A 15432-nucleotide genomic window follows, 5' to 3' on the forward strand; every position below is an offset into this window, starting at 1 on the left:
TTCTAAACAGAAATTCAGGGAAAGGACATATTTTAAAAGGTGCAGAAAACTTCAAGAACACTCATGTACATCAGCTCATGTAGTAGTTTATAGACCTAAATCAACTGTAAGTTCTCTTTACAACTATTTTTTCAGACTTGCTTTTGGGAACACTACTAGCTAAATTATACAGATTTATGTGATTATTCTTTCCTAAAATGTAATATAACCTTTCAGATTCTTTCGCAAATAACTACCTCCAATAAATCATGTTTCTTTATGTAGGTATGAATTGATCATTTCACATATCTCCTCTCGCAGCACTCTCTTTCCAAAGATAATTAACATGTTAACATCTAAATTTCTATAATAGTTTTCTTCTCAACAGTAGCTTTTTGCCTAAGGGATGACAGCTATCTAGGTAGGAAGAGGTGATGAAAAGGTACTATTTAAATATTACTTCTATTTCCTGAAACACTACTGTACTCTGCCTTGCTGGTCCCATGCTTTCTAAGTTTTTAATAACTAGTTAAATATCAAAGAGCTATAGGAATAAAAACAACAACTGAATCCTGATGAATACAAAAAGGACTTCCCAGATGAAAATAAAGCTATGCATTTGGGAGGACTAAGAAGTAACTTAGAAACAGAATCAAGCAAACTATCAAGAGACCTAGAGCTATCACTCTGCTCTTAGGTTACTGAATTCACATTTCTGTGCCTTAGTTTCCTCTTTTTGAAGGTAAAGTATTGGACTAGATGAATACAAAGACTTATTTAAGCTCTAATAATCTACAATCAATAGTTGCTCATTCTCACTTTCTCCTTGATATTATTCTGAGGTCCAAGAGTTGGACATAAAGTAATTAAAGGAGATACTTATCTAGTTTAATGTTCTTAAACTTGTTAGAGGAACAATGAATTCCTGTGATCCAGCTCATTTTATAGAAGCACAAAGAAGTAAGGTGGCTCGCTGAAGTTCACATGGCTAGTCACAAAGCAGAACACTGCAAAGGAGCCATGTATCTATAGCCCAGAGCTGGTTCTATCAAATAGGTCATTTTTTGTTTATTTATTGTGTAGATTAAACTATAGGTCCTAGATACAAGGATTGTATTTTTTTCTCAGTAATTTTCTATACCCGTAAATCACTGTCTGTTAGGAATTTAGCAGATGCTTAATAAAAATATTAATTTGTATATGAGAACTTAAATTTCCTACCACACACATTTTTGGATTAGCCAGAGGATGTACCCAAAAAGAAAAATATTCATAGGAACAATTCTAGAAATTTCTTCCAAATTTCAGAGCAGAGGATATTGCGCGGCAAGTAAACTCAGATTTGTGTAATCCAGGCCACTCCGAGCTGGTTTTGCAGCATCTCCATACCAAAAGTTTGACCCTAAATTATGGGTAATGAGCAAAGAGCAGTCTTGGCTCCTCATACAAAAGTGGGGAAAGATTACTATGGAGTTGTAACTTCCTTGTGCCAGGGAAAATAGAGCTGATGTGGCACATTATTCCAAGACCAGAACTGAGAGCACCAAAATCTGCTTGAGAGGAGGCAGAAGGAGCCAGAAACCTGTATTAGAACTTGAATAGGTGATTTGTATTTATACAGTGAGATAAGACTGTTACATAAAAGGCTTTGTTAGACATGCTAAATTACACTGTTCAAATGCCTCTTAATCCTCTAGGCAAGTGCATTTCCCTTCCCCACATTACCTTATGCAATCTTTCTCTCCTGCGAATAACCATCACATTTTATTTGTACTTCTCACATGACACACATTAACCTTTTCCTCCAGATGCATTTTTTTTAGAGATTTTATCTATTTATTTTGAGAGAGAGAGAGAGCAGGAAGAGGGAGGGGCAGAGGGAGAAATAGGCTCCCCGCTGAGCCGAATGACTGGCTGGATCCCAGGATCCTGAAATCATGACCCCTGCCAAAGGCAGATGCTTAACCGCTTAACCAACTGAGCCACCCAGGTGCCCCTCTCTAGATATATATATTTTTTTACTAAATGTTCAAATCTCATATATTTATTAAGGATATTAGAGACCAAGCTTGAGATGTGCAAAAATAACTCTGGAATCCCAAAAAGCTCATTCTTTTAGTGGAACGAACAAGCACAGGAACAGACTACTGTTTTGTTTTTTAAATCACTTAAACTAAGCAATGAGCATCACAAAGCACACACACACACACACACACAAAACCCACACAAAATATCTTACTCTCCTTTGTGTCTCTCACAGATTAGGTACTCAGTAAATGTGTGTTGATTGAATAAATATTTTGTCTTCTAGGAGAATATATTCTATTTCATTAATTAATTCATTCAAGTGCCTATTCATTCAGTGGCCTTTTGAAAAATTATGCCTAACCTTGTTTTATTTATTTTTTTTTTAATTTTTTATTTATTTATGATAGTCACAGAGAGAGAGAGAGGGAGGCAGAGACACAGGCGGAGGGAGAAGCAGGCTCCATGCACCGGGAGCCTGATGTGGGATTCGATCCCGGGTCTCCAGGATCGCGCCCTGGGCCAAAGGCAGGCGCCAAACCGTTGCGCCACCCAGGGATCCCTAACCTTGTTTTAAGTATTGGCCCAGTGTTAATTTTAATTTCTATTACTGAAAAAAATAATATGTTTTAAAATCACAATCATATAAGAATACTTAAGATCAACATGGCAATTTTTCCACCAATTATTTTTCAATCAATATTTCATTTGTATAAATGAATTATTTTCAAATTGTCTTTTTAGTTAGTTGTAGTTCCAAGAAAGTAGTAAAATCATTCTCTTAAATGAGACTTGTTTGTTTTCACATGATTGCAATGACTGATTCTAGTTCATAATTCTTTTGGTTTTATTACTGTCCATTGAGTTATTTTTTTATTTTATTTTATTTTATTTTATTTTATTTATGATAGTCAGTCACAGAGAGAGAGAGAGAGGCAGAGACACAGGCGGAGGAAGAAGCAGGCTCCATGCACCGGGAGCCTGATGTGGGATTCGATCCCGGGTCTCCAGGATCGCGCCCTGGGCCAAAGGCAGGCGCCAAACCGCTGCGCCACCCAGGGATCCCTGTCCATTGAGTTATTAAATGCTAATTGATCATCATGACCTTATAGATTATCTTTTTAGTGTGTTTTAAGTCATAAGTAAAGAGTACTCCCTTTTATATAGAAGAGAATGGATACACAGCTTTGGGGTTTTAATAATCTCAGCACTTAAAGATAATTATTTTTGTTTTTACCATGGAAATAACTTTCCTCATTTTTATCTAGTCCTTAGGTATCTTTCTTTTCAAGTGACTAGGAAGAGATTCATAGTAGAAAAACAGTATATTTATGTGTTGCTCGGCAGAAATAGATTTAATTACAAAAACCTATATTCTAAACATATTTTTTAAATTATAGAATTTTTCCTAATTATGGGAGTAATATATCTTCATTGTAGAAAACTTGGAAAATGCAGAGCACTTAAAGAGGAGGAAAAAGACACTTAGAGTGGTGTTTGTACTTTTTATACAAAGTTACATACTGATTTTTCACTTAATATAGTGTATTGAGAGCATTAAAAACAAAATGTATTTGTAAAGCCCTAAAATTGGTAGATCTTTAGTAACTAAGTGAAGGGTCAGAGGACTCAGAACCTCAAAAAATTGTCAATGCAAAATACAGGAAACTGAGATTTAATTTCAGGGAGTTCATTACAGCCTTTCTTTAAAATAAAACAAGATATTAATTTTAAAAGATTTCTATTTCCCCTGTTGAGGAAATTATGTGAAATAGACATCAGTGATCAGGCTTTTTCATTTGAATACTTGTTAAAGAGGTCACGAGAGAGGAACAGTTTTCTAAGTCAGAAGAACCAGAAAAGAACAAAGTCTATCATGTTACTTTCCAACTAGCTTTTCATTAGAAGGATAAAGGGAACACAATTCGGACAGTTAGGTGACCTGGATTTAGTTAGTATCTATAAGCCTAAATTATCCTGTGTGAACAGAAGAGATACTACCGAAAAAAAAAATTAAGTTCCCTTGTAGTGAAACAAATATAAGAAAGAAGACGTGTGTGTGTGTGTGTGTGTTTATGAGGTGTTTAATATACATATATATTCATGTATTTACCTCTGCACATAAATATATAACATATAAATAAGAAAAATAAAAGAATATATTTATATGTAAAAGAGAGTTGGAATATAATTCTTAGAGTGTCTACCTGATACTTATCCTCTATTTGAGAACCATATTTAACTTATTAAACAAAACTGTGGATTTAGTTGGTCTTAATTTAGCTGTCAATCTTAGATAACTAGTAATTATGCTGGCTTCTAAAAATCTTGTGAGAAAGGACATTGGATTAAAAGTCGGAATACTTGATTCTCATCCTAGCTCTATTATTAATGAATTATCTTTCTCTGGATAAGCCACTTAGCTTCTCTGGTTTTTCTCATTTTTTAAATAGGCTGGTAGACTAGATGTCCAATAAGTTCCATCCCAGCTCATAATATATGGTTGTAAGATTAATCCAGTTCAATAATTCATTGATGCTATTTTCTAAAAATTATTCTGTCATCCTAATAGTCAAGCAAAGTGTCAGAAAGTGAGGTGTATTTAATCTAACACTTCTAATAAAATTTTTACATTATTTAAGGAATGTGAGTAAAATGACCTAAAGGATATGCACATTTATATATGAAAGATAGAGTATATACATAGTAAAATACACATATGAAAAATATTTTAACTTATATTCACATATAATTGCCATTTTGTTAGAGGAAAATTATAAGTAAACTAAATGCAATACTTTTATCTCCTCTCATTCTCAATCCCTAATTCTGTTTTTTGCATCATTCTTTTTTTTCTTTTTTTTTTTAATTTAAATTCAATCTGCCAACATATAGTATAACACCCCGTGCTCATCCTATCAAGTTCCCCCTCAGTGCCGGTAACCTGCTTACCCCATCCCCCCACCCACCTCCCCTTTCACAACCCTTTGTTTGTTTCCCAGAATTAGGAGTATCTCATAGTTTGTCACCCTCTCTAATTTTCCCTACTCAGTTTCCCTCCTTTCCGTTATAGTCCCTTTCACTATTTCTTATATTCTACATATGAGTGAAACCATATGATGATTGTCCTTCTCCGATTGACTTACTTCACTCAGCAGTTCCATCCACGTTGACTTACTTACCCTCCAGTTCCATCCACGTTGAAGCAAAGCAGTGCAATTGCTGGGTTGTAGGATAGCTCTCTTTTTAACTTCTTGAGGAACCTCCACACTGTTTTCCAGAATTGCTGCACCAGTTCACATTCCCAGAAACAGTGCAAGAGGGTTCCCCTTCCTCCACATCCTCTCCAACATTTGTTGTTTCCTGTCTTGTTAATTTTATTCTCACAGGTGTGAGGTCATATTTTATTGTGGTTTTGATTTGTATTTCCCTGATGGCAAGTGATGTGGAACAGTTTTTTCAGCATCATTACCTTTTAAAGAAATAGATTTTACCAAATCAAATCCTCGTCCATTTATTCTTTCATTCACTTCATATTATTACTTCAACTAATTCATACAGAGTACCAACTATCAACAATGTTATAGTACTGAGAATACTGCATGGCACCTATATGGAAGGTTATGGGGTTTTTGCCTTCCAATGATGACAAAAAAACATAAATCTGAAATTGTGGGGAAAGCCATGAAGGTAAAAGGATAGGGACTTAATTTGGACTTGGGAGTCAGGAAATATCTTTCTGAAAAAATGAAATTTAGGGTGAAACTCCAGGGGCGAGTAGGAATTAACCAGGTCAGAAAAATGAGAATAAGCTCCCCAGGCAGAGAGAACAGCATACATAAGAATACTGAGAAAAAAAGAGCTCTGGAATTTAGGAATCTAAACATCTTTACCTTGTGAGTATGGACACGTGGACATAGGTCTTATAGACCCAGTCAAATATTTTGGATTTGATTTCAAGAATACTGAGGGGAAACCTGAGTAGCTCAGAGGTTAAGGGTCTGCCTTCAGCTCAGGGCATGATCCCAGATCAGGCGATCGAGTCCTGCATCGGGCTCCCTTGCAGGGAGCCTGCTTCTTCCTCTGCTTGTGTCTCTGCCTCTGTCTGTCTGTCTCTCTCTCTCTCTCATGAATAAATAAATAAAATCTTAAAAAAAAAACACTGGGAAGTTTTGCAGTAATTTAAACAAGGTAGTAATATCATCAGATTTACATCTTTCGCAGAGAACTCTAACGTTATATTATGAATCAACTGAAGAAAGGCAAAAGTTAGAAGGAAACCAGTTACAGATTTGGCAGTAGTTTCAATGAGAGATTAAACTAGGGTGAAAAAGATTCAAGACTCACTTAAATGACCTATTCAAGAATAGACCAAACTCAGTAATGGAATAGACCCAAATTTAGTAACAGAAAAAATGTAAGTAAACAAAGGAGAGGTAAGTGGCAAAAGTGATAATCTGATTTATGGAATGTGCATGAGGGTGGATGAAGATGGTATTCACTGAGTAGACGACCAGATGAGAATCATGTCTGGGGGTTTAGAGGTCAGTCTTAATAGTGCTTATAGTCATTTTAGAGAGACAGTTGTATATGTGAGTCCGAAGCTCTGAAGAAACCCCTGGAGAAATAAATTGGGAACCATCAGCATATAAGTAGCATTAAAAGGTGTGTGTGTGTGTGTGTGTGTGTGTAGGTGAGAAAAAAATGATGGTAATATTAGATGAGGGCCCAGAGCTAGTTGTAAAGGAATTTAAGCATTTAATTTTGAGAGAAAAGGATTTGTTAGCACATGAGTTAGTGAAAGACCAACCAGAAAGGGTGAAAGGAAAACTAGAAGCCAAGAAAAGAGTTTCCTGCAGGTCATTATGGTCAATATTGCTGCATACAAGCAATAATGGAGCTTGAGAATGGTTCACTGGGAAACAAAAGCAATCTAATTGGGATGGTAGAGGCAAAAACTGATTGACAAGTACATGGAGGGGAGTTGAAAGGATGAGAAATTAGAAGAATTATAAAAAAAGCATACACGGTTAACTTTTCAGAGAAGCATATCTGGGAGCAGAAAGAGTGGTAAATAAAATATGGTGAATTAAAGATGGATAAGATCAGAGCATATTTGGTTGCTTTTGAGAAAATCCCTTGAAAAGAAAGATGATCAAAATTCAGTAAAGAGGGGAAGATGAATAAAAATGGAAACCAAATGTGTCACTACCCTGATTAAGACAAATACATGTTCCTCAGCCTGTTCCAGAAAAGCCTCTGGAGGACCCTTTGTCAGGTCTCTGGCTCATCCTAAGACACTCTCCCCTCCGTTCCCTTCCTTTGGTATATGCTAAGAATTCTTCCAGGAGCTTCAGTTTTAGAATCTTTGTACAATGGGCAGCCCGGGTGACTCAGCAGTTTAGCGCAGTCTTCAGCCCAGGGCGTCATCCTGGAGAACAGGGATGGAATCCCATGTCAGGCTACCTGCAGGGAGCCTGCTTCTCTCTCTGCCTGTCTCTGCCTCTTTGTGTGTCTCTCATGAATAAATAAATAAAACCTTAAAAAAAAAAAAAAAAAAGAATCTTTGCACAAACTGCATCCCTGCAAGAATTCCCCCCTGCTATACCTGAGCTGCCCTTCTTTGTCATGCAAATCTTAGTCCTGGAAAAGTCATCCCTGACCATCCACTGAATTCAAAACTGTCTCCACATCTTCACATCTTGTTCCTTCTTATAATTCAGGCCTCAGTTTCAGTATCCTTAGTAAGACCGCCACACCCTCCCCATCACCCAACATAAATTTGTAACCCTCCCCATCCACAGTCATGTTTTTAACTGTTAGCATAGCATATGTCACATTTTCTTGTTTATATATGTGTTTATATGTTTATGGTAGGTCACTTCCCTCTAAATGTAGAGTATATGAAAACAGGGGTCTCATTTTACTTGCTCAATGCCATATACCCAGGATGTGTGATACTGCTTGGCATACAGTGGTGTGCTAAATAAAAGTTTGTGGATTGGTTGAATGGTAAATTCAATTTACAAGTCTTCTTAGAAGATATCTGGAAATTAAAAGGCGCATTATTATAAGTTTTAATCAAATCTAGCACAAACACACAGGTAACAGATTAGGGGACTATAGTGACTAACATTATAATTTTGAAAATATTCTAAAAGATTTCTTTTTAACAGATAATCTTAATGATTCTATATCTCTTATCATAATATTTACTCTAACTTTCATCCCTCAGGTATGTACCACCTGATAGCAAGAGACGGTTTTTTTGAAAGTACTTTGCCATTAGAGAGTATTCAGTCCAGTGTAAGAAAATTTACTACAGATAATCCTTTTGGTGGGTAAAACATATATATGAACTCAAGAGTGTATTTACATTTAGCAAACATTATCTAGCCATGTACTATCCTAGACATATGGGATTCAAATTGAATAAAATGATCTGTGTTAACTCAAAGATCCGTGAGTGATTAAAGATACAAAAGTTAATGAGATTGTGCTTTAAAAAGACTATGATACCGTCTGAATGAAATAATAAGAGGTCAGTTTGTTTTAACACCTCTGCTCTATGAGATCTCACTTGCATGAATTTAGACTCTATACAAATGCTTCCATTCCTCCAAGGGGCAAATCATTAATATGAAACTCATTTACCTCGGTATATAACACCTATCCCCATATCAAGTGAAAGTCATTTTCACAAGGGGAGGGAGAAAGCCATTTTTGATGCCAGTGTTTCAGAGGAGCAATTAAGCATTGGCTGTATTAGGAAGAGGTTGCCATATGAAAAGAAGTACAACAAAGAAAATCATCATGCTCAATGGTCGTGCAATGTCACCTTATTATTTCTGGAAGGGCCTAAAGATTAGAAAATGACTCTTCTTGAGTTACAGGGCCTATAAAACTAAGTAACTTAGAAAATACTGAAAAGGAATACAGGAGAAAATAATACCAAAATAAATAGCAATAGAAATTGTGTTGAGCTGAGCATGACCTTTGGAAAGAGAGGGAATATTTTGCATATCTAAGAAAAATCTCATCACAGGCCTCCCTGAAAGATTAAAATGATTTCAATATTTTCCCACTTATTTAATGCAAACAGGTATGGCTTGCTCTGACAAAACATCACATTTCCTACTTAGGTGCTATTATGCAGAGACAGAACATCAAGTTTATACTGGTTGCTCAAAGTCATTCTTAAAGACCAAGAGTAAGTGCTGAAAATAATGATTGGAAATGTTTGTGTGCCAGAGATCCTTTTCTTGCAAACATTTCTTTGGGCTTAGTCTCTCTTAAAGGATTGGAAAGCACTATTATCAATATATCTCATTCAAATATTAATGAGGAAGCAGGTCATTCACCTTTGGAAACTGCAGTATCTATTTGGATGTCATTTATCAGCTGTTCAGTGGAAAGAATGAGGCAAAAGCAGAGGCAAAAATACTTCTGAGTCCAGAGATTTCTGTATGAAAAAGAAGTGTTCCTCTATGTATTACTTCATATCTCGTTAACAGCACATAATACCATCATTTGACCAATTGGTATTAAATTTAGCACATAAAGTATTAGTTTCCAAAATATTTTGAAATTGTTAAGAGTAAGCTATCCTAAATACAGTAAATAAAATCAACATAAATACAAACTAAACTAGTTTGTGACGTTAAACTAGTGGGAAGTGTTTCTGTATCTTTCAAAGAAATTTTGAGTCATTAAGCAGTATTAATTCTTCTATCTATATTTTTTGCTATGACAAAACCAGTGACACTTACAAACTGAAGCATAATACAGAATGCCCTGGCTGTTTTGTTTTGTTTTTGCTCAGTGTCTATCTCCTAAAAAGTAGGAGGCTGTTTAAAGAAAAGTATATTATTTGAAAACATTTCATACTTAAAATGTAATTCTGTTTTATCAGAAATTTCCAAACAGAAAAATGAAGAAAAGCTGAGTTTTGCTTTCTTGTGTATGCATGCCCTCAATCTGTTCCAACACTCAAAAGGAGCAACTTTAAACCTCTCATTCCTTCTTTGTTATCCTGCAAAGACCTTGTTCCTTTCCACTATTTCACATTGAGCACGAGCAACTCATTTATAGATAGCTCCAGATTCAATCCATGTGGCTGGATTTTGAAGTTAAAAAAAAAAAAGGAAAAAGTAAAAAACGCCCTGCTTTAGTATGACTGGCCAGTTGTAATATATTTTACAAGTTTGAAACCAAAAAATGGTCTGCTTTCAAGTTATTGCTTACAATTGTCTCAGGCTACAGGTTTTAAGGTCACATTATCAATTTTCCCACATTTATGATCTCGACACATTTTATATTTGATCTTTTGTGAAGAATAATTTGTCTTTACCTTGAGCTGTGTTTGTGCTAGGCTGTAAAATCAGGTGACCCAGTCAAATAAGTGGAAACGTTAAAGAGACTACAGAAACTGGTTCAGACCAAGAAAGACAGGGTGTCCAGTCTGAATGAGATGAAACCTACATTCATAAATCTCCATAAGTAAGAAGTCAAAATGCTGCTAAAAGTTCTTTGAGAAGGAAATGGGGTTAGCATATATTAAATGAAGGCCATTTTGATAAGGCCTTAAAATGATCATTAAATGTTGAGGGTTTTTAAATTACCAATTTATTTATTTGTGAAACAGATATCCTTACCCTATTACTGAATTTTGCTTTATATGCCCCATTTCTCCTTTCCTTCAAGACCAGACTCAGGGATACAGTGAGAGAAAGAGAAAAGAAGAGTTAGCACTATCCACTATCCTCATTCTTGGCCACAGAAAACGGTATTTATCAATTCTGATGTGAGTGCAGCAAAATGGCATTTCATGACATGCAACTTGGATATTCATTTATTTATGCACAATTACATACTATTAATCATAATCTTTTACTTACAACAGTTAAATGTTTTAACTAAAAGATTCAATGATACGGTACAATTTACTATGGGTAACATATATTTCTATTTTCTGGAACTGTTTTGTATATTACCAGAAATTTCATCAGACCCTTCACCATATGTAAATATAGGTTACTAATCAATTATATAGTATAAATATATACCTTCTTTTTGTTGTATTCTCATCTGTTTTTCCATTTCCAAAATATTTCACCATGAGAAACACTGTATACATAAATCTCTTTATAGATTTGTATTAAAAATACTAATATATCAATAGGATTTCAGCCCATGTCCACTGAGATTTCATTATTTTTATGTAAAGGGAATATTTCATTTAATTCCTTATGATGTGCTCCATACATATTACCTCAAAAAACTTTTTTAAGAATTTAATAATATAAAAAATAGAATTTAATAATATAAGCACACCATATTATGTTGATACAATGTGTGGAATTTTTTTTAATTTGTAATTTTTCTCGAATATCTTTCAGTATATTATCTTCACGTGGCTTTCAAGCATTGTAGTTAAACTGAATTTAATCATTATATACAGTTTCAAAATGTTCTGGGTAAATGTCTTTATAAAACAAGTCATTGGGCTCCTGGATGCCTTAGTCGGTTAAGTGTCTGCCTTCTGTTCAGGTCATGATCCCGGGGTCCTGGGATCAAGCCCTCCATCAGGCTCCCTGCTCAGCAGGGACTCGGCTTCTCCCTCTACCCCCCCACCACCGCTTGTCATTTCTCTCACTCTCATGCTCAAGCTCTCTTTCTCAAATAAATAAATAAATAAATAAATAAATAAATAAATAAAATCTTAAAAAAAAAAACCTTTAAGAAAAAAAGCAAGTCATTTACTAAACAAAGGATTACTCTTCAAAGAATTGCAATTATAAACTATTTTGTGAAAGTAAATGACTTCCTGGCTTATTCTATGGTGTTCATTTATTTCTACTATATAAAAGGAAATATAATACTCATAATTTCTACATGTGCAAAATTATTAGACAGATCTACTTCTTATTTTTCTTTGTCATTCAGAAGATGAAGATGAAACACTGATTTCCTGTATGAAATTAGCCAAATCCCAAGGAAAGAAAATTAATAACATTAGGACAAGGGGAGAAATGGAGACTGGACTGAATTCTATTTCTGCATCACTGGCTAGATCCAGCACTTCACCTGGATGCAATTTGGCAGAAATGTTATCCCACAATGAAGGTGAAGTTCAGATGTGGACCAGCTGGCAGCCTTTTCCAGAAAACCCTCTCTGGACATGTGTTGATTTCCAAATTGCCCAAATTGGAACTTGGAGCAACTGTTTCCACTGTACTCACCACCCACAACTTAAGTCTTCATGGACAGATATGGATCTCCCACATTCTTGGGTAAGTTTGTGAACTAAAGAAATGTGTCATCTCACCTGGATGTTTGTACCAGCAGGAAATAAACAGATAACAAAAGTACTAATCAGTCATATTCATCAGTGTCAGGAAAGCTACTAGAACTAGAGTTGTCTTTCCAAAAAGCAATGAAGCTCTCATGACTTTTCCTATCATCTTACTAATGTGTATGTTCCTTGTGTTCAAATAAATTTGCTACACAGCATTGTTTAGAGATTCTTTTTTAGTTGAAGGAAGACTTTGGATGTTGATTCAGATCAAGATGTGGATTGAATTGTCTAACTCATTGCTGTAATGAAGTTTCACTGACAAATAATAGCTAATTTAAATGAGCATTTTCTGTGTGCCTGCCATTCCTCTAAGCACTTTCCTATTTTATTTAAATCTCACAACAACTCTGTAAGACAGGGAATGTTATTCTAATACTAAGTCCCCCACTTTACAATCAAGAAAAATGAGGCACAAAATAGTTAACAACAGGTCTAACAAAAAAGCTAACAAAATGTCACAGAGCTAACAAAAAGTGGAGACAAGATCTAGAATCTAGACAGTCTAATGCTAAGGATACTGCTTTTAGCTGATATAGTATTTCCTGTACACTAAACTAGGCCCTAACGCTATATGGTATGAAAGAAAAAGTATGGACTCTGGAATTACATAAATCTGGGTTTGGATCAGAGCTTGCTCTGCTCCTTGTTTGAGTTGGACAAATTAATTAAAACCTTTTCATCTTAATTTTCTCAATTTTAAGATGGAAATAGTAATACTAAATTTATGAGACAATCGAGAAACCAAAATTAAATAATACAAACATCCTAAGACCTAAGAGCAACTTTTTTTCCACCTTGATTGGAAGTTTCTTAAGGCATGTATTTTATACCTTTATTCATGACTGTTCATGGTCATTTGTGCTTATAGTCAATTCATGGAACAACTTTGTGTTTCCAGGAACCTGACTCTATGCCATTTTGTTCTAAGAGTCGGTCTCTCATCAGACAGAGGCCATATTTCGGGGTGCATTTAGGGCCCTCTGAAGAGGCATGGGGCCCTTTACACCTTTCAAAACTTGTGTATTAAGTTAGGTCTTTGCAGGCTAGAGCTAAAGTAATCTGTGTTCAAAGTACCGTATTAAATATTACAAGTGTTTAGGAGCACACTTGGAATGGATAAAGTGTCCAACATCAGTTACTTTTAGGAGCATCTCTCCTACTTCCTTGTCTTCATCTTCTCTTTTGGGGCCACTGGGCTTTGCAGCCTTCTGCCTGGAGTATTTTCTTAGAGAGCTACTGGTAATATAATCAGGAATTTCTGAAGACTTCCCTTGACAGCTTCAGAATTGGGATCAAGAATGATGACTGCTTGGCAAGTAGCAAAGCCGGTGTAAGAATCTAAATTCACATATTTTGAGCTGCTTTCAGGAGTAAAATCTGGAGCCCTTAATGGCGGTTCTGTATTTTGGTAGCCTAGCCTCCATTTAACTTTCTGCCTTTGTCTACAACTTCCTTGTGCTTTTCCTGTGCTGGACTGACAATGGAATGATTTGCTTCTTCCTGATGACTTGTTTTGTATTTTCCCGCCTCTCTGTCTTTGTGTTTATGTATTGGCCTCTTCCTACCATATTGTTCTCACCTAGGTTCTAACCAGGACACTAGCCCATAAAGCTCAGACCACTTTGTCCTTTAGAAAGATTTCCTGGGTCATGCCAGATAGAATAATCACTCCTTCCTTTGAACTTCGAGAAAACATAAGGGCATTATTCTTTCATTATAGATTTATCAAACATATATTAGCATCCCTGTATACCACTTTGCAATATTAGGCTCTGGGGATACAAAGCCAAACAATACGTACACTGCCCCTGTCTTCACGGAGCTTACCGTATTCCACCTATAGTGGAATTAGTTGAGCATTTGTTTATTTGCTATCAGTAATTTATCTTTGTATCCTCCATTGTCCCTAGGATATCATGGGTCTTCAATTAATATTTGAGTGGCATTTGCTAACGAGTGGAGTTTTAGAAACTAGTGCACTTTGTTTCCATACATCTACATAAGATATTTGTTCTCGTTCTTCTGTTCTTATATTAATCTGGTTATACATAAAAGTTATTGTGTATGTGTTTCTGTGAATGTGTGTCTAGATTTAAGTATATATACATAGTAACAGTTTTGTTTCTTTTTTTTTTGGTGGTGGTGGTTTTGTCTATTTTAGTACATAACTAAATGATTAAGTAAATGAATTTTATCTGCAGAAGGTCAAACGTATCTACAGAATATTCAGAATTTCAGATGATAATGTTCAGTATTTGTGACAGGAAAACCTCACTGGATTTGGAGAGAGCGTTCAAGAACATGCTAGAGTTAAATTGGTTTGGTAAACTTAATGAGACCACTAACACTCAGGGATTTGAGACACAGAATGAAAGAAGTTGGATGAGTGCAAATCATTATTTTTATATTCTACACATATATTCTATAATAATACCAAGTGAAAAATACCCCGTTTCATTTTAGCATAGCTGGTATTTTTTTTCTGTAGTAATTTCAGGGTTATTATTTAGGTTATACTTTCACTTTCCTTCTATAGAAGGTACAGAAGGCAAATTGTGTTGAGGGAAAAGTTGTGCTTCTGAAATGAGTGTTACTTACCATCAATGACAAGTAGTCAGAGGTGACATTTTTGCAATTTTAAAGGGTATAAGTGTGACCAGATTTTTTTTTCATGTACCAACATATGTAGATATGCTGGCGCTGAGCCAAAACCCCACATTTCAGAGAAAATGAAACCAATCCACAAAGACACTAGTTTCTCCTTGACTTCAGATATTTCAGCAACAGTAGATTCCGAGAGTCTTTGATCCTGTTAGCAAAGCAGAGTTTTCAGGTGACCTGAAACTGACTTGTCTTCCAGAAAGTTCTTATCCACCCTAGTCTGACTCCCTGGTAATCCCACTGCAGGCTCATACCTCAAAGCTGGTTCTGATAGAACTGGGTTTAACACCACTTTTGACATCACCAGAACAGTGAACTTAGGCAAACCCCTCACCCTCCTTTAACCTACTAGTTCCGATTCGGACATTGCTTTCAGACCTGCTTGTCTCCTCTCTTGTGAGTGACTCTGT

General features: G+C 35.5%; 1 protein-coding gene across 2 annotated transcripts in view; it reads left to right on the top strand.

Annotated features, from left to right (window-relative positions):
* Positions 1-15432, top strand: part of SAMSN1 (SAM domain, SH3 domain and nuclear localization signals 1) — a 110089-nt gene that overhangs the window by 16951 nt on the left and 77706 nt on the right. Inside the window, exon 2 of one of the 2 annotated variants that reach the window (XM_041734718.1) lies at positions 12077-12296. In XM_041734718.1, coding sequence (XP_041590652.1) covers positions 12111-12296 — 186 coding nt within the window. In that variant the 5' untranslated portion in view covers positions 12077-12110. Of the gene's footprint in view, positions 1-11949; positions 12297-15432 lie in introns of both variants that reach the window. The other variant, XM_041734717.1, reaches the window with a different exon arrangement.

The sequence above is a fragment of the Vulpes lagopus genome, chromosome 20 (genome assembly GCF_018345385.1).
Source record: "Vulpes lagopus strain Blue_001 chromosome 20, ASM1834538v1, whole genome shotgun sequence".
In the NCBI taxonomy this organism is placed as follows: Eukaryota; Metazoa; Chordata; class Mammalia; order Carnivora; family Canidae; genus Vulpes; species Vulpes lagopus.